At 40.0% G+C, this 20,914-nt stretch overlaps 1 protein-coding gene across 2 annotated transcripts in view; it reads left to right on the forward strand.

Annotated features, from left to right (window-relative positions):
• Positions 1-20,653, forward strand: part of pde1a (phosphodiesterase 1A) — a 160,558-nt gene extending 139,905 nt beyond the window's left edge. The window contains exons 8-15 of one of the 2 annotated variants that reach the window (XM_031892463.1): positions 596-721; positions 8,534-8,635; positions 9,578-9,698; positions 10,245-10,326; positions 13,549-13,669; positions 14,815-15,002; positions 15,738-15,776; positions 19,868-20,653. In XM_031892463.1, coding sequence (XP_031748323.1) covers positions 596-721; positions 8,534-8,635; positions 9,578-9,698; positions 10,245-10,326; positions 13,549-13,669; positions 14,815-15,002; positions 15,738-15,754 — 757 coding nt within the window. In that variant the 3' untranslated portion in view covers positions 15,755-15,776; positions 19,868-20,653. The remainder of the gene's footprint in view (positions 1-595; positions 722-8,533; positions 8,636-9,577; positions 9,699-10,244; positions 10,327-13,548; positions 13,670-14,814; positions 15,003-15,737; positions 15,777-19,867) is intronic. The other variant, NM_001102974.1, reaches the window with a different exon arrangement.
• The last annotated feature ends 261 nt before the right edge of the window (positions 20,654-20,914 follow it).

Genomic DNA, 20,914 nt, shown 5'->3' on the forward strand with positions numbered 1-20,914 from the left:
TAGTGGCTGCCCAGGGACGTAACTAGATGAAACTGGGCCCCATAGCACAGGCCCCCTATATATTTGTATTTTAAAAGACCAAAAGATATTGAACTTGCTCATTAATTACAGCCTCACTGAGCCCTCTACAGACTTAGGGTTTCCACCTATTTTTTTTTTGTTACTATTATACTGGCCTTTGGGTCAAGGAAGCAGGCAGGGGGGGTCACATGGGGCGGGGAAATGGGCAGAGTGGGCAGGGGAAAAGGCGATTTGTAGGTGAGTCTGACCTTATAAGTGGCAGGGCTGGTAACCCTAAACAAACTAGGAAGGAAAGTAAGGGTGATCAGAGTGGTTACTTACTTGCATTGTAAAGCACAAATGTTTCACATGCACACCCGGACCTCTAAAACTGCAATTAGTGCACAGCCCCTGGGGAGACGCCACTGCCCTTCCACAAAGGACAAGAATTAGGTACTGGCACTCAAGGCAATGCAAATGGGGACTAGCCCCTCGTGTTTAATGAGCCAAACAAAGTAACACCTTAGATCGGGCAGCAGTATAGCAGTCCTATGCGCTGAAGCAATACTTACCAAGGCCACATGGTTCTCTTTAGGTCTGATGTTGCAATATTATACAACGACCGGTCAGTTCTAGAAAACCATCACGTGAGTGCTGCCTACCGCATTATGCAAGATGATGAAATGAATATTTTTATAAATTTGTCCAAAGATGACTGGAGGTAAGAAAACATTTTATTGTTCCCTAGAGTTTTTTTTTTTTTTAACTAAAATGTCTTATTTTGATTTTGCTTGCAATGAATCCTTTTTTAGTTGTACTTTCCGAGCTGGAGTGGTATATCCTTAGCAGAATATTCTAATTATTTCCCTGGCACATGGTATAACCACTGTACTCTTTTATTTTATTCATTAATAGACATTTTTCATTTCACAAGACAGTTATTGTTCGACGGTTTATCCTCTGCAATTTTAGAAAGTGTTTGACACAATATTGGACAGCACATTTCCTAACCTAACTATGGCAGCCAAAACAGGCGAGCCAGCACCCCCTTCCTTTTTAACCAAGCAGAAGAGCCTCCATTAGTTAAGTCTGACTTTCCCCAAAGCTTCCTTTTTAGTGAGACCCACAGGGAGGAATCCTCAAGAATCTTATAAGTGACAAAGTAGATTCACACCCAAATTCATCCAGTCTCTAAGTTTTTTCCATAGGCCGGTTGGTCCTTTTAGAAAAAAAAAAAAAGCACTGGCCTGGGGAAAGCAATAATGCAGCGGCCCAGTTATATCTTACCATATTTACTTGGGCCTGCACATGTGCAGTAGAGTAACATTGCCGGATTTTAACTGCTGTGCACAGGGTCGGACTGGGCCACCGCGACACCGGGAAAAAACCTGGTGGGCCCCTGCAGCCCAGACCCATTCCCTGTTGCTGCTTCCCCTGGCCGCCGATGTCCTCCCCTGACATATTTCACTTAGACGCGCTCAGGGGAAGATGTTGGACGGGGGCCTCTACAGAGGGTTAGGGGGCACGGTGGGGGCCCCTGGGGGGGTGCGGGTGACACAGCCGGCGGGGGCACCTTGGGGGTGGGCAGGGCACCCGGAGCGGCAGCACCCCCCAGTCCAACCCTGGCTGTGCATGCATGTGTCTAATTCCATTCAGGATGCCTGGGAAAAGTAAAATAGCCATGCATGCATTATTTTAGTGATGAGTGAATTCGCTTCACCGAAAAAAATTTGCAAAACTGTGAACACAATGGCCCTTTTCCATGGCAGCTTTTGGCTGTGACTTTTTTTCCATGTGAAATACATTGGAGTTTATAGGGCGCTATTTATAGCATGCGTTAAAAATGTTATCACGTCTAATTTTTTGTGTCTTAACGCACGATTCACTAAAAGGATATTTGCGCTAATTTGGACGCGATGCTGTTTGCGTTATTTAAGTTGCAAAGACTATTTTCGTGCGGTATTTGACGCAACGCATGCTAATTAACGCAGCACGCTATTTGTCGCGCGTGCTAATTAATGCACGTGTGCTACTCTTCGTGCGCACGCCATATTAGCCATACACAGCATTATGTTTGTAAAACTACTTTTTTTTAAATGACCATTTCTCTGCAAACTGGCGGCTGCATCACTCTAGGGCCAACACAGACTTGAATAAATCCCACTGCAAAGTCCATGTTGTGTTCAAGCTCATGAACTGTACTTTTCTGTAATAACCGCCTGCCTCAATAGGTGTTAATTTTCGCATAGAGTAATGCGATATTTAGCGCGTCTAAGGGGCTGATTTACTAATCCCCGAATCCGAATGGGAAAAATTCGGATTGGAAAACGAACATTTTGTGACTTTTTCGTATTTTTTGCGACTTTTTCGTAGCCGTTACGAATTGCGCGAATTGTCGCGACTTTTTCATAGCCATTACAAATTTTGTTAATTGTCGCAACTTTTTCATAGGCATTATGACTTTCGTGAATTGTCGCGACTTTTTCATTGCCATTACAAATTTTGTTAATTGTCGCAACTTTTTCATAGGCATTATGACTTTCGTGAATTGTCGCGACTTTCGTATTGAGCGCTCGAAAAACTCGCAAAATACCGATCATTACGAAAAAAACGCATTCGGACGCTTTTCGGACGTTCGTGGATTAGTAAATGTGCCCCTAAGTGTTTGTGAATCATGCGTTAGTTTTTTCTGTGCGCTAATTAATGCAATGCGGTAAAATTAACACATGCGGTTGCACGCTAATTATTGCCCGTGATATGTGACTTAACGCATGCGATAATACATTAGCGAATCGCACTTTTTTTTGCGTAAATTTTAACGCAAAAAAAATGCGATATGCATTATCGCACTTTAGTGAATCAACCCTTATGGGTATTATTTTCACTTGGACTTTTTCCACAGCGACCTTTTCTGTGCAGAATACATTGAAGTCTATGGGCATTTCTTTGCGGTGAAAATTTTTGAGCCAAATTTTTTCCTACATTTATAAATTGGTTATAATTCTGAATACAGATATTCTTTAGCATTATCTTTTGCAATTGTTATCGTCTGTATTTATAATCCTAATCCATTTCAACACTGTTATATAACATGTAATTAGAAGATTTTTAAACACACGTACATAATTATTTTACTGTTATACTGGATAAAAGGCATTTACAACAATCAAAGGCACATCTATATTATGCCCAAGACTGAGCTTTGTGGGTAATATATTTCTCATTTAATCTTGCTACTTCTTGCTAACTATTTTGCTTTCCAAAATGTCATGTTGAATTATGTTTGTAGATAATCTTTCATTTCTTCCTCCCTAATAAAGTCAGACTTACAGGTCATTAATTACCAGACTTGATTTCCTTTTAAATAATGGCTCAACATCTACCGTGATGTAATTTTTAATTAGCGACACAAGAATTGCTTTTCTTTCATTTTCTCTGGGCTAGCATTCATTAAAGGAATACTGTCATGGGAAAACATGTTTTTTTCAAAACGCATCAGTTCATAGAACTTCTTTCAAATATAACGAAATCTGATTTCAATGTATTTAATTTTGACATTTCACATGGGGCTAGCCATATTCTTCCTTTCCCAGGGTGCCTCAGTCATGTGACCTGTGCTCTGATAAACTTTAGTCACACTTTATGTTCCCCTTAGAGCCCCACCACTTGCTCATTTTAAGAGAACTGAATGTACCTTCTGATTTTCCTTTTTTATGTTTGCACTAAAGAATGTTAAAGGGGTTGTTTCAACTTGTAGTCACTAACTACTAGTCACCCAACATCTATAAAACAAATGCTCAGTAAGGCTACAGTTTTATTGTTATCATTACTTTTTATTACTCGTCTTTATTTTCAGGATCTCTCCTATTCATATTCCCGTCTCTCATTCAAATCAATGCCTGGTTGCAAAGGATTTAACTAAAAATCCTTTTAATTCTGATTTCAAAACCGTAATTTGTGCTCTTTAAGTTAACTTGCTGGGCACTGCCACCTGAGGTGAGTTTCTCAACTAGGGTTGCCATTTCTGACGGCTTTTTTGGGCACTGATGTCATGGGGCGGGGAAAAGGCAGGGCTGTGACATCACTAGGACGGGGCTTTGACACTGCGATCGGCCAATCTTTGCGTCAATGTCAATGAGTCCTGTTCGGTTTTCCTAATTTGGAAAAACAGGCAGGAGGTTTTGACCAGGACAGTCCTTCCAAAAAAGGGTGGCAACCCTGGAAAAAGTGCACATTTTATAGTTTCTCCCTTAGAGGAAATCTAAATTTGTTCCTTGATTATTACATTCAAAAGGGAGATGAAAAGGGATTTATATGTGGGACTAAAACTCCAGCATGCTATAGAATTAAGCAAGCTTTAAAGTATGATGGAACCATGGAAGCTGTATCTCACCAACTACAAAGAGGAATTTTTAAAGGGGTTATTCACCTTTGAGTTAACTTTTATAGTATGATGTAGAGAGCTATCTGGTTGCTAGGGTCCAAATTACCTTAGCAACCAGGGAGTTGTTTGGATAAGAGACAGGAAAATGAATAGGAGATGACCTATTGAACAGAATAATAACTTATAAAAAGTAACAATAACAATAAAATTGTAGCTTCATAGAGAAATAGTTTTCTGGCTGCTGGGGTCAGCAACCCCTATTTGAAAGCTACAAGGAGTTTGAAGAAGACAAACAGTGGGAACCCTGGAATTAACTGCACCTTTGAGGTAGCTCCAGAGCACCCCTGAATTGGTGCAAGTGCACACTATTCATCAGAACAGGCTGGGAGGCCACAGTGTGAGGTTCCTGCTTAGGCACAAGTACCTTTAATGAATGGTGACAATAATTTTGACTACTTTGGAGAGCTTGGGAGGAGCAAAAGAAAAATATTTTATTTTTTGCAGTCAGAAATCAGTATGATGGAACATTATTGTTTTATTATTACAGAGCAAATGGAAATCATTTTCCACTTATAGCAGACTCTATGGGAGATGGTCATCCTGTAACGTGGAGTATTCTGGATAATGGATTTCTAGATAAGGGATCCCACACCTGTACTATAACTTTCCAATATGTCTGTCACACAGTGACATCTACTGGCTAGATGTATAAACAACACCACATATCCCTTAAATTACAGACATGGGAGAATTCTCCAATAAAAAATCATCCCTGCTAGTGCTATGTCACCTTGTTGAACTCTAACATAGTGAGATTACTGAGTGTTTTGCTGATTCCATAGTATACTAAAACATGAGGGTAAATGAAATCTTAATAAGGTGTTCAGAACAAGAAAAAAAATAGTTTTAAAGGTTCCACAGGCAATCTCATAAATGAGTACAGTGCTGTCCAATTTATTACATGTAGCCGGCCAACTGTATCTTATACAGCCAGGGCCGGAACTAGCGGAAGGCAGAAGAGGCACCTGTTTAGGGTGCAACAGTGAAGGGGCGCTAGGCAGATACCTCTGTTGCCACCCCTAGTCCGGGATCTTTTACCCCAACACTCAGTTTCTTTCCCAACGCTCCCTCCCTGTGCAGCGCTAACTCCACTACCAGTGCCCCCACACCTGGGGGGGTTGGGTTGGGAGCAGGGGGAAGTGGTGGGGGTGAGGTGGCTTCATACAGCAGGTTGGAGGGCTGAATTAAATGAAAATAATGATGTCATATAGGATCTATGGAACCTCTGAGAAGACAGTGGGTCATAAAAAGTCTTTGGAGGGCCACATCCGGCCCGCAGGCCTCCAGTTGGACAGCCCTGAATTAGTAGAAGTAAGATAGATATTCACAGAGGAGGCAGGATTCTCCTGTAAGAAGTAGGCCTTGAATAAATAAGAACATTTTATTGAGTAGTGTTTGAGTAGAATTTACCTTTAATGTTGCTAAACTACAACTACCAGCATGCTTTAATTCTTAATCATATGTTGGAGTGTGTTGTAGGTTGAAATCCTTTTTTGTGTGCTATGGAAGGTCCCCTTTAATGCTTTATTATTATAGTATATGGGCACACACTATCCCAATGGCCCTTCTGGGAAACGTGTCTCAGACTTTGTCCAACAAAAAAAAAAAAGAAAATCTATGACGAAAGCAACAAAGCTGTAGAAATATTTTCAAAGTTGAAAAATAAAACAGTTAGGGGCACATTTACTAACCCACGAACGGGTCGAAATGAGTCCGATTGCGTTTTTTTTCGTAATGATTGGTATATTGCGATTTTTTCGTATTTTTTGCGATTTTTTCGGCTTCTTTACGAATTTTTCGTTACCAATACGATTTTTGCGTAAAAACGCGAGTTTTTCGTAGCCATTACGAAAGTTGCGTAAAAAGTTGTGATTTTTCGTAGCGTTAAAACTTACGCGAAAAGTTGCGCCTTTTTCGTAGCGTTAAAACTTAAATGGTGCAAAGTTTCGCGTAAGTTTTAACGCTACGAAAAAAGCGCAACTTTTTGCGCAAGTTTTAACGCTACGAAAAAAGCACCAGATTTTACGCAACTTTCGTAATGGCTACGAAAAACTCGCGTTTTTACGCAAAAATCGTATTGGTAACGAAAAATTCGTAAAGAAGCCGAAAAAATCGCAACAAATACGAAAAAGTCGCAAAATGTTCGTTTTTAAGTCGGAACTTTTCCAATTCGGGTCGGATTCGTGGGTTAGTAAATCAGCCCCTTAGTGGTTATAAATAGCTTGGCCTTTAAAACAGAAACGTGTGTTATTGATAGCTTGATGGGTTTCTGGGCGAATATCTTGCTTTTCACAGCGGAACTCTACAATTAAATATTTATAGAAACATATCGCTTTCATATTCGGTTTAACCTTTGGAAATGTGCAACCTTGGGCGGCTTTGGGAGCCGAATCAGAGAACCCAAATGAGAGCTAACTGGAGACATTGCAGTTATCAATAAAGCTGCAAACAGCCATATTACTGAGCCGGATCATAGAGAAAAACAATTCATATTGTGCAGCAGGACAGGTGGATTCTGGTTGGAAACATTTATTTCATTTTGCTTGGTTAATTGCAAATTCTATTTAAAGGCAACCATTGTGATATGTAAATAGATATGTAAGTCAAACATTGCAGTGTGTGCGCAAAGGGTTAAAAATAGTCATTTATTCTAAGCTTGATTTTGTTCCCTATATGTTGCAAGACATTGTAGTGGAAATTAGAGGTAAGGCTGAACCCTTATATACAGTAGGTATAGCATTTCCTAAACTATAAGGAAACACACAAGTTAAGGGGGAACTATCATGGCAAGGAAACCTCAATATGAGCTTTATCTCATGGAAATAAGAAACTGTCTACATATATCATTTAAGAAATATGTATCATTTCTAAAATACTCCGGTTACTCTTCATTATCTCCTTCTCAGCAATATGTCTCTCTATATGCAGGAGTCAGAGTCAGACATTAATTGGCAGGTCCAACACATTGGAATGTGCACCATTTGCCTAGAAAATGTTTATCTTTTAAAATAACCAACTCTGACCCAAAGGTACATGTAGAGAGACAGATGATTGAGAGGGGATAGTGAAATGTAACATGAACATAAAGTTCCCCTTTAAATGTAGAAGTATGTTATATAACCCTTATGTAATTGAAGATGAGGATGCTTTGCTTTTGATGCAGATAGAAAAGGCTGCAAATTTGTTTACTCTAGGGAAAGGGAACAGACACATCATTTAGGACATATACAGTAAATGTATGCATATAAATCAAAATAGAAAACAAGGAGCTGATTTCTTTCCTGCAAAGACCAATCCCAAACACTTTTAGTTTTTATTTATACCAAGTGTAAAAAAAAGGAAGATGAAGGGGCCCTTAAAGGTGTAAACATTGTTGTTGCAGTGTAAAAACAAATGTACTTATGGATTTCTTTCCCTCTGTTGCAAGACTAACAGTGTAGTAGTACAAAAATAAATTGTCAGTAGATTTAATACTCCCATTATTACTTAAATAGTGCCTCTTATCTGGAATTTGTGGCATTTATAGGGCTATAAGTTTGGCATTAGTGATGAGTGAATTTCTGCATTTTGCCATTGGCTAAATTTCTGCACATCAAAAAAAGTTGCGTTTGTGTCAAACTGCCCGCTGTTGCTGCAAAATAGGCGTGGTTGGGGCAAAAAAAAGACGCACACAACAGAATAAGATGCAATCGACCAAAAATTTTCCTGTCGTTTCGCCAATTTTTCGGCAAAGCAAAACGGTACAGATTCGCTCATCACTATTTGGCATCTGTAGTGGGGGAGTAACCTGAAGGTTTGTTAAGAAAGACAGTTAGATATATTCCTAATTTATCAAACCTTTTCTGATAGTTACATTTTCCCAACAGCCAGAAAATGTTTATTTAATGTTTTTTTAATGATTTTACACATTTAAGAACTATAATAGATGTCAATTCAGCAGAATGTATTTGAGCAGTTAAACTCCATTCTGCCTTATGGAGAGGTAGTGTCCAGCGCTGCACAGACCAGTCCACATTTTCATGCGAGGAAGAAAACCAATCAATTCACTATTACACATGGAGGTTATTATTGGGTATTTTGTGATTGCAGAGATTTACGAACACTGGTGATTGAGATGGTTTTATCTACAGATATGTCCGGCCACTTCCAGCAGCTAAAAACCATGAGAAGCACATTGCAGCAGCCGGAGGGGTGAGTCGTTTCCAGCTTACCTGCCCACTATGTACAGAAATCATGTATTATTATTGTTCCATACGACTTTTCAATTGCACTTTGTTGTGTCATTGTGTTCCTGTTCTGTTTTTTTTTTAATTAGTCTGCAGCTTAAAATGCTGTGTGGGTGTTTTTGACCTCTGCAATTAAAAAAAAGGGATTGTAAGGGTTAAACTTTACCAGTGTTGCTGGGAAATCCTACTATATAAAGGTGAAGCCTCACAAATATGGGTTTGCCCTGGTCTTGTTTGTTCAACAATTACTAGGGATGCACCAAATCCAGGATTCAGCCAAGGTTTGGCCTTTTTCAGCAGGATTTGGATTTGGCCGAATCCGCGCTCCTGGCTAAACCGAATCCAAATCCTTAAAATCACGTGACTTTTTGTCACATAAACACGGAGGTTGAAAATTTTTCCAAGTGCTCTTGAACCCTTCCGTATCCTAATTTACATTTGCAAATTAGGATTCGGTCTTAATCTGAAAATACAGGTATAGGACCCATTATCCAGAATGCTCGGGAGCAAGGGTATTCCGGATAAGGGGTCTTTCCGTAATTTGGATCTTCATACCTTAAGTCTACTAAAAAATCAATAAAACATTAATTAAACCCCATAGGATTGTTTTGCATCCAGTAAGGATTAATTATATCTTAGTTGGGATCACATATAAGGTAAAGTTTTATTTTTACAGAGAAAAAGGAAATCAATTTTTAAAATCTGAATTACTTGATTAAAATTCAGTCTATGGGAGACGGGCTTTCCGTAATTCGGAGCTTTCTGCATAATGGGTTTCCAGATAAGGGGTCCGATACCTGTACTGGATTCAGTACATCCCTAATACTTCATAGAATGGTTCCAACTACTGCTAAGCAATGTCTTCTCATCCGTGTAATAATCTGCAAACTGTGCTCTTTATTCACAGGATAGATAAAGCCAAAGCCATGTCTCTGATCCTTCATGCTGCAGATATCAGCCACCCTGCCAAACCTTGGGATATGCACCTGAGATGGACCAACCTGCTGATGGAGGAATTCTTCCGACAGGTGCTAGTTCAATATTCCATTAACTGTACATAGATTATTAGAAATCAGCTATATATTGTATTACAAGAGGAAATCAGATCTCAGAATACGAGTTGGGAACTACACATTAACTCCCTGTTTGAAGGCTGGAAAGGGACAGAAGAAGAATGCAAATAATTCAAACTATGAAAAATTTAAAGAATGAAGACCAATTGAAAAGGTGTTAAGAATAGGCCATTTTATAACACACTAAGGCCCAACTCTGAAACATCCCATGGAAATCTAGATAAATGCTATCCCTTTTGGGGTTCTGCTTGCCAGGATTGTTCCAGTAGATATGGGACAGTTGGCGAAAAAATGCCCTGGATCAGTGGAGTCCTCCAGGCCAGATGTAGCCCTTGTTATGGTCCCTACACTGCTCAATGGCAGTTTGGGAAGTGTTTCCTACCTGTTGCTTTCCAATGTCCTGTCTAGAAGCTGCAGTTCAACAACATGGTTTATTGCTATGTTCATGATCTGTATATGTGGCAGGGCATTTATTAATGAGACATATTTTGCACTTTACAGGGTGATAAAGAGGCTGCATTAGGGCTTCCATTCTCTCCTCTGTGTGACAGGAAATCCACAATGGTAGCACAGTCACAAATAGGTAAGTTCTGTGAGTGAGTCCCAGCATGTAAGTACCTGTAAGCAAGCACAAGTGAGTGAGCATGGGAGCATAAACAAGCTTGAGTTTCATCATGTGAGCAAGAGTGTCAATGTGCATATAAAGTTGATTTAGAACAAGTTAAAGACACAGTTCTTGAAGCAGAAGAGCCTTTTTATTAACAGCATGTCATAATGCTGCTAATGGCTCTCCGGTTAGCAATTCCCTCAATCCTTAATCCACCAGGCAGGGCCTAAAGGTGGCCATACACAGGCAAATTTCAGCTGCAATTCGGGTCCTTCAAATTGATTTGGCCTACCCGACCAATATATGTCCTAAAATTGGGCAGATATCAGTCGGGCAGGTTTGATTTTCCCGTTGGATCGGGGACCACATAAGCTCATTGATGCAGTACTCTGCCCCTATAACCATTGTTGTAATTAACCATATTAGGTGGGCACATCAAGAGAAGATCTGCTCGTTTTGCAACTTTGCACCTTTACTTTCCTTTCCAGACAGACTTTTTTCCCTAAAAGGCCACCCCCCCACGAGCAGCAGACGCATGACATCACTTGCTGCAGTATTATAGTAGTAAGGGTAATACTTATTAAGTGGTGTGCCAGTATTTTTGCGTCTTTCTATCCTACTTGTAATCACTTGCTGCAGCACATGACATCACTTCCATGGATAACTTCCTCAGTGTGCTGCAGCAGAGCTTCTCAGCATGAGTGTTAGTGACCATGTCAGCTTGAGTGTTAGTGACCATGTCAGCATGAGTGTGAGTGACCATGTCAGCATGAGTGTTAATGACCATGTCAGCATGAGTGTTAGTGACCATGTCAGCATGAGTGTTAATGACCATGTCAGCATGAGTGTGAGTGACCATGTCAGCATGAGTGTTAGTGACTATGTCAGCATGAGTGTTAGTGACCATGTCAGCATGTGAGACAGCATGTGAACATGATAGTGATCTAGCATTTCAGCTTTGGTGTTGTTGAACTGTGAGTTTTTACTGACATGCAAGTAAGGAGGTGGGATAGGGGCCACTTATTTTCCTCCCCAGCTATGCACGGGACAGGGTGCTCATGTTTTTGCCCTACGCCCTGGGGGTAAGTAAATGAGCCCTAGTGCTGTCTAGATGTTCAGTGATCGAAGATTTAATTGTTTTTATGTAATTTTTATTGTTGCATTATCTTATTATAACCGCAGAAGGAAAATACAAGCTAATGTAAAAACAAAGTTAGTTGATGCCTTTCCCCAGTTGATCCCACTGTTCCATGCATCATCCGAATGCCCCCCCTCGCTGTAGTTGCTTTTACTGATGGGCACTTTGCATGCAAAATCTGTGTATTTGGATCTGTAACATTTATTTAGATCTGTAGAGTACACTATCCATTAACATGGGGGGCTAAGTACTGACTGTATAGTAGTGATCCTCTGACACATACTATATATTCGACTGCTACTGTCTATCCCTAAAGGGAACATACACTCATCCAGTTAGCTATGTGAACTTGCCCTACGGAGAACTTTTGCAACTGACGCTGAAGTCTCACTCTTTTAATTTTATGTTAGCCCTTCTTACACCACTTTTCTTCTGACTGTGTAACAGGAGCTCCCCCTGCTGTTCTTTCTGGGTGTGGGCCTGATAGAAAGACGCATTTAACTTACTGATGCAGGAGAGTTTATTTAAGCCTTTTTGCTCAGTTCTATTGTTCCTGTTATTACTGAGTGATAGAACTTTGAGCCTAAACTGTTCAGTCCAGCAGGGGGCGCCCCTGTCACTCAGTGTACATATAAAATATACTATGTACAATGTAAATATAAAAAAATACTGAAAACTGCAAAATGGCTGCTGTGACTGCTTACCTTTGTATAAGCTTTAAATGGTATCAGTATTAAGAATAACTGCCCCCTGCATTGTTCACACCTCAGATTCAGACTGTAATCCTCATATTATTCACAACTGTAAGACCCCTTTTTTTCTGGGAGTTTTTAGCATTTGGAAATTTTTAGGGGGTTCCTAAGGTGTGTAATTATATGCCTTATATGTCTTAATATGACTTAATAAACTTCTTTCACAAATGATTGAAGGGTGATATCTCTCAGTGAGCACCAGTTATTTGTTTTTTTGCTGTGCTACCACCATTAATGTGGATATGGCCTTAAAAGTATTTGAATAACATGGGTGTGGTTTGAAGTACCGGTGGTCAAAACTGGCTTCCATTAACAGCCCTCCACCACGTACGGCAAAAAAATTCTGTTCCTCAGTACCATAAAAGTTGGACAAACTTGATACTACAGGCTGAGTGCTTTTATACAGGTCATGTAACTCCGAGGTGACTTCTAATATTATAAATGTTAGTAGGGGGCACATTATTATAATCTGTTTGTGGGGGAATCATTCATCTTTACTCTGGATCTGCATAATTATTTCCTAAGCTCCTTTCCCCTCCACGGTCCTCTCTTTTCTGAAATACAGTGTTTTCTTTCCCTGCGTAGGTAAAGGTGCAGTGAGCGGCAACTTGCAGGGGTTGGGTAGGATGGAGGGGTAGAGTTGTGCCTTCCGTATGTTTGGGATGGCAGGCGGGGGGGCAGCAGCGCCTGGGTGATTATAGCAGATAATTAGGATTAAAAGCAAGATGAAGGCGCAAAAGGCAGATGGTAACATGTTGGGAGGCACTTGCCACTTGCATTAGGATGTGTGTCTCCATGTTATAAACAGTGCATTCTGCCGTAGGAACACATAGTTTATAAGCATATAATTTACAGTGAGGCCCAAAGGCAAATGTGCAAGCACAATTGTGATCTGAATATCTAGAAATGTCTTTTGCTTCTGCTATTAAGTCTGAGACATCTGCTCTGGAGATCTTCAGATGGTTCATGTTTAAAACTGAAATATTTATATTTAGCTTGTCCATTTTTAAAACCTGGACCATTTTCAGGGACAAAAGGCTTTAGGGACTTTACTGTTGTGATATATATTTATTTTGGGAAATAGTAACCCATTTCTGAAAGGGAGTGTAACTATGTTGCAACATGTAAATAGATCTGTCTGTATACATAGACGTAAGGTGTGCACCATAATGCTTATTTGAATTTATGTTTTGGTCCCCCACAGGGACCTTCTACGGATGTCAAACAGTACAACAGTTTCACTGTTTGACAAGTGCTGCTTGTCTTTAGGAATGAAAGGCAAATTCTGATATGTTGTGTAATTTTCAGGTTTTATTGACTTCATAGTGGAGCCGACATTCACACTTCTAACCGACTCAACAGAGAAAATTGTTTTTCCTCTTATAGAGGAAGCTGCAAAATCTGATAATTCAGTCTTCGATAAATCCAGGTTTGTCAGTTTGATCACATTTTCAAAAAATGATAGAACTGAGTCTCTGCTATTGTTTTATACCAATGATTTGTGCACCATCACTTGTGCTCCATCTCCATCTAGTGGCAACTGCTTATATTACAAGATATGTGTTTGGGTATAAAATTTGATAGGTTATTTAAATACTCTATTAATAAACCATACAGAACATCCCTGAACCTGACCTGAGTACCCATCAATGTTCAATTAAATTGCAAAATCATCTCTTTCCTTAAAAGGGTGTAATTCTTCCGTCCAATCAGACTCTTTTTAGCCACTAGTTGGGAAAAGTTGGCCCTCTGATCTTACATAATTACAGAAGCAGAACCTCCCAACATATGAAAAAAAAATTGGACAATTTGGGCCACAGGTACTTTAGGGACTATGGTTTAGGAGGTCTGAGTAAGATAAAAAAAAAATAATTCCACTGGATGAAATTAAAATGAGAGACTCAGAGCAAGCAGACTTCTCATTGGAGGAGCTCCTTACATCAATTAGGCCACTGGCCCTGGAAATCTTGAAAAAAGTTTTACTGTACAATGTTGCTTATAAATCCATCCATAATGCTCCCATTTTGATTTAACCCCTGAATCATGCTGTGAGTTAAGTCCAGCAACAAATTATATTTAGTTCTCTTTAAAGCAAGAAAATCCAGGAAAGCAAATCCTGCCTGTTCTGTGTATTCCCAGCATCCTGTTCAAGTAATTATTCATATATTACATATATTAATTCTAGCACCAGTATCACTAGGAGAACTATGGAAAAACAAATAATGGGTGGCAGGGATTTCTCTGGCCAGTGACCAACAAGCACCTTATATTCTGTGATTGGGTGAAAGAGATTCATCTGATCATAGGAACTGAAATCTCGCTTGTCACTTACATTATAGAAAATCAAAGTAGAGGCAGATAATGACATGGGGTTGAAATCAGTTCCTACACCCTCTGTGATTACACCCTAATGGGTAGACTTAACCAATGCAACTATTAAATGAACAAAATGAGTGTCAGCTCTTTGGGTGGGGCAGTTTCCTGCTTATTACAGATGAGTGAAATGCAATAATGTTTTACAGCGAGTGGCGTGAGTTTGGCATTCATTAGAATATGACTCTTGCTCTCCCCCAGCCAGAATAACTCTGAAGTGGTTCGTGGCACAGACACACCAAGGAAACCCAGTGTGCGGACTTCCCAGATGGATGGAAGCTCCCCAAGTGAATATTCACTAGCCACTGTAGATCTGCATCATTTCAAAAAGAATTTGGTTGAAATCATTCAGCAAAATAAAGAACGATGGAAAGAACTGGCTGCTCAAGGTACGTCTGTATCAGGCAGAGAAATATCAAACTGCAGTGCAACCAGCACTGGTCGAACATCCCTGCCAAAGATACTGGAAAGGTCTCCATATTATAATTACATTTTTCAGTAAATTCCACCCATTAAAATACTATATAGCATAATAAAAGATATGGCAGCAATAAAGGGCTACATCATGGGCTCCGGCGGAATGCTGTGGGTTATTAGGGCACCTTAATCATGACTGGTGCTTTATTGCATGAATCAATACAATGTCTCGTGAGCCATTCACAAACTGTTTTATGGGTTATTGTGTATTCTGTGTGGGAAAGCATTAAGTTGAGCAATATTTATAGTGGAAAAGCAATATAAAGCCCACTTAGTGTTTGTGTGCAGACTGAGACATGAGCCAGAGCTGCTGAGGTGTCTGTCCCTGGCAAATTATTGTTAAAGTATGTAACTGATAGCATAGTGATATTTGCCCTTTACCCTTATTTCCTTTATTCTCATTATGTACTGGTATTGTGTAGGCAAATCAATGTGGAATTGTAGAAAAAAAGAAAAAAAGACTTGCAATCAATAGTGACTTACGGTTAGGCCCACTCCAAGGCTTGCTCTCTAGTTAGTGAGGGGTAACTATCAGGTGCATTTATTAACCTGCCTATCCTTAGTTTTAGCTTCAAATATCCAGAAATGGCAGTGAGGGTTTTATAACAGGTACCTTAAACTGACTCTGTTGCCTCTCCTCTCTTTAGTAAAGATTCTCCAGTAAAAGTCATCCCTTCTAGTGCACGGTGAGCAATCTCATTGTCTATAACATGTTCAGTGTGGGCACCCCCCTGTGACACCAACAAAAACCCCAATGGGTCTCAGCCACTGTGGAACCCTCTGACGTAGCTCCAAGTCAGGGTACTCCTCCCCCACCCCCAATTGCAGCTGCTGTGGGAAGAACGTGGCCGGGATTGGAGGGGAGGTGTAGGCTGGTGGTAAGTTTCACGACTGGGGTGGGGGGTGTCTGGGGTGACAGTCCAGTTGGGCCCCAGACACCCCTATCTAACACTATCTAAAGTGTTCCTGGACCACAGATCCCAATTAAATCCTTGATAATATGCTGGAGAATGCAACATTTAGGTGAAGCCACAGTGTTATTTAGCCACAGTGTTATTTTATCACCTTTTACCAACACTTCCATAGAATGTTCCCCAGTGGAACAGATCCAGCACCATGCCTGCGCCGTGTAAGCCTGGCTCTCTGTTCTGTGTTTATGTGGTTACTGGCAGCATTAAACATATTTTATCTATCAATGAACACCTACACTACATTATGTCCAGCCCTTGATTGTTGGGTGATATCACTAAGATTAAATTGCACAATACTCTCCCTATGTCAGATAACAGTAAGATGACTCCTTGGCCCAAGTGGGACTCAATAGCAAACTTTCTGAAGAAGATTCATACAGACTGTTTTAGAGAGCTTGCGGATTTAATGAGCTTTAAACTTTGGGTTGACACTTGTCCAGTTTTGAACCAGACAGCACATTTTTTGGGGGGCTTTGTTCAAAACATCTTGCCTGGTTTTCAAAATGTAAAAAGCTGGGCAAAATGGGGATGACATCATAGCCACGCCCCACAAGGTCATCAGGCACTCCCCCAACATCAAAGCTCCACCCTCTGACATCACCGCCAAACCCTCTGACATCATTGCCTGCAAAGGTGGCAGCCCTACGCATACTGCAACCCTTTCTACCCCTGTAACCTGGGCAGGTGGGCAGGAAGCTGTCTGCTCCCTTTGCTTGTACAGGTAAAATAACTGCCCAACTCTTTCTTTTCTATTAGTCACTTCTCTATCCATTCCTTCCATTAACTGACCTTCCCAGACTACACTTCTCACTATTCGACTACCCAAACTATTCCAATGCCCTATTCATCCCTTAGTCATGCCCTGTTGCTCCAATGTCTAGTCTGGCATCCATAGGGGCCCTTTATAGAATATAGGACTGTACAAAATCTGAATATAGATTAGGAACCTGTAACATCAATGAACTAAGAATATGAGAAATTACATCCTATCATAGTGCTTGATATAAAGATAGCATATTGCTTAGTAATTCATCCAGTTAGGCCTGTGCATGGAAGAGCTTATGCAGAGGGGGGAAATGAAATGAGAAACCATTATCACTATGAGACCAGGCTGCGAAAGTGCAAATCTTTGTAAAGAGCATCTTTGGCATTTAAACTTATGGACTAATGTACTCTGCTACAATTATGACAGAGACAAAAAGCCATCTGCAGTCCATTAGTGCCTAAAGAATAAGCTTGGATATGATTAACCCGGATTCATATTACCTGCTGCCTTCTGTGTAGCTCCGTATTGCCGAATCCAATGAATATATATCATGGAGGAACTGCAGCTGCTGATTGGGAAAAGCCATTTAGGAGTTAAATAAATGGGCAGCGATGTTAAAGTAGCCAAGAAATGAGGGTCCTTTTATTTTATGGGTTATAGAGAATAAGAAAATGTGGTCATTATTTTATTCATGTCAACAGTGTGTTGAAATGTTAAATGAAGCAATTACACAATCTCGGTGCAATTATAATTTTATCACTTTATTAAATTAATTACATTTGTTGAAATTTTATAGCTACACAAAATTAATTTGAACTGCCTTTATTAAAATGGAATTAGTACATTATTTTACATTCCAACTACATTTATTTTTCTTGCTGCTTTATATTTTCTTCTTGGAATGCTGGGATTCAGCTTCGATAGACTGAACGCTAAAGAGTTTCTGTACCAGGAGGCGGGACCTTACTAAGACTTAGGCCCAGCTATGATTTTATGGGAAGGCTCATTATTATTGGCTGCAAAGCTATTTATTACAGAGTAGGCATTGCTGCTGCTTTATGACACTAAGCACATATTGCTTATTGATTTGGACTTGTGCCGTTGACATGGGCCGCTATGGGTATGACGGGTATGAACAGGCCTCTGTTTTGACCAAACGGTTGGCCCATGTTAAAAATAAACAGGTTATTTATAGGGATGCCACCTGGCCAGTATTATACAGGCCTAACTGTTAAATTTCCAGCCAGGGCTGGGACTGATATGTTATTGCCGGTAATTTTGTAAAATAATTTTCATTATAGTTACGTGCACCAACATGCACTCCTTGCACTCTGCACTGTTCAGTCCTTCCTGCTTCCTGTTCTTAATTTCACACAGTTACACCTATTGACTCAGGGGAACCCTGAAGCTACTGCTTCCTACAAACTAGGTAGTAGCCCCAAGGTTCCCATAATGACCTGTATTAATTGTCGAAGTGCAGTTGCGCAGTAAGAATAGAGCATTCACATCCAGGGGTTTTCCTGGGGTTCTTGCCACGCTGTAGATAGCACAATTGCACTAGCAAAGCCAAAATTCTGATTTATGAAATTTTGCCTCTTGAAGTTACCAGAAGCAGCTTCTTGCCACCCCGAGTAACTTACAGGCTGCTGCCAACTGGGGCGAGTTTCTCAACTATCCTCACGGCAGCAGTGCCCCTGCCCATCACTCTTGGGAATTTACACCACAATAGCATCAGTTTTGATGCATTAGCCATAAATGCATTAAGCACAACTCTGGCAACTACCATGACCCTCGGATTATAGGGAACATAACGCTGCATTGTGGGTAAAAAAATGTGGTGTTTGTGTCCAAAATTGCACTTTGCACTCTGTGCTACAGTAACTAGCATATTATCAAAGCCTTTTTCAATATGCCACTTTGTCAGCATTTTGTGCCATTCTATTCATTTAGCACAGAACTCGAACACCCAATCAGTTTGATAAGCCACCAATATAAAAGAGCATTGCAATATTTTAAGACAATTTCATGTTTGCAGGGCACTTGACAAATCAGTAAACATGATTTTCCGCATTACTACCAATCAGTATGAGACATGTGAGTCTGATCTGCTCATTTTTAATGCCTAATAAAATAATGACTAGTCAGAAATCTTTCCGAAAGTCTTTCAGACATAATTCCCAATACTGATTTTTATTACCATGTTTACTGTTGTTTGGTCTTTGTCTTTGTTGAACTCATTATTTGTTTTAATTACATCTCTCAAAAAATATATGGCTTAAGGTTCCCTGTGCTTTAATTATTTATGTAATTTCAGTAATCAATGAGGTTAAAAGGGTCATCGACCTTGTGCTTTAAGGCACCTGGAGGCCACCAAAATATTCTAGTGCTAAAAGCACAGCTGCTGGTGACCATGCAGAATGGGGGGGGGGGGGGGGGATAACATGCCTTAAAATGTAAAATCTGAGTACCAAAGTACCTCACATTAGTGTTGAGTTTCTCTTTGAGACGTTACCACAATGCAATATTGGGACCCACCAATTTTATCAGTATTTATATGGTTGCTAACACAACCCACACCTTATTATATGTCTATGCATACAGTCAGGCTTAAACTATATTATAGGGCCTCCCAACCCCTAAACCAGTGATCCCCAACCAGTGGCTCAGGGGCAACATGTTGCTCACCAACCCCTTGGATGTTGCTCTCAGTGCCCCAAACCAGGTAGTTATTTTTGAATTCCTGACTTGGGGGCAAGTTTTGGTTGAATAAAAACAAGATTTACTACCATATAAAGCCCCCGTAAGCTGATAGTGAGCATAGAGGCTGCCTAATAGCCAATCTTAGCCCTTATTTGGCTCCTCCATGAACCTTTATGGTGCTTGTGTTGCTCTCCAAGTCTTTTTAAATTTGACTGTGGCTGACGAGTAAAAAAGTTTGGGGATCCCTGCCTTAAATGGTGCCCAAACCTTAAATTAAATCAGCACTTGTAACACACATATAGGTGGCACGTGTTTAATATATTCTCTTTTTTTTTTTTAGAGAGAAATTTGAAATCAACGCACAAGAGTGAAGGAGGCACTGGAGGAACCTAATACATACTGCTGTGTAAATGTGAATCCATACTTGGTATCTGGAGAAGAGGTCTCCGTGACAAGAGATACAGCCAAGCCTCAACAATTCCCCAAATCAAAAGCACATAGTTTATCACTTGCAGAAATGGTTTCATGCTAAACACTGGAGAAAAGATCATGAATAGTCATTGCTCTTCAAAATGAAGGCAAGTAGGCATGGAGCAAAAGGTGTAGTCAATGGCTATTACTGATATATTTGTAGCCAGATTCCTCCCTTCAGACCCTAAAATAACCCACTGGTCCCAATAAACTTCACTTCTTTCAGCTATTTTGCTGAACACTAGGAAAAATGGATGTTCATATAATGACCATTTAGCCTTTTGAATGGTGGCTGAACATACTGGCAAAAACCTTCCATGCACTGCCATTTAAAGTAATGGACACTTTCTGGACTATAAAAACAGAAGCAACAATATACGTGTCTTTTTATATATATATTGTTATTCATGCAGCTGGATGATAAGATTACCTTATTATTACGTAGTAACTATTTATAGGGGAGTGGTACGCCCACAGGAAAGTATGTAAATATTAAAACCATGTAAATATTAGTATGTTGACCTATGCACTCTTTCTTCCCCCCCCTATTTTCATTTGTCCATTACTAGGTATTTTCTCTGTTTCTTTTGTGCTCCTTGTTGACTTCATGTTTTCACCATTTTTCAGACTGTTAATAAAAGTATGTTGATTTCGACAAAGGTATACCTTTTCATTGTACTAGATCTGCCATTTTGTTCTGGATGTTGAAGGCTCTGTCATTAGACAACTGAAAATATCTGAATAGTGTTGTCACACATACACTATAGGGACAAAATTATGCGGATACCCCGTTTAATCATTGACATTGGCTATTTAGGCCACACATATCTTTGCCAACAAAGGTGCCACTACATCATATGATGACATCATTGACAATTCTGTGCTTCCTACTTTGTGGCAATAGTTTGGAAAATGA

Source organism: Xenopus tropicalis, chromosome 9, assembly GCF_000004195.4.
Source record: "Xenopus tropicalis strain Nigerian chromosome 9, UCB_Xtro_10.0, whole genome shotgun sequence".
Classification (NCBI taxonomy): Eukaryota; Metazoa; Chordata; class Amphibia; order Anura; family Pipidae; genus Xenopus; species Xenopus tropicalis.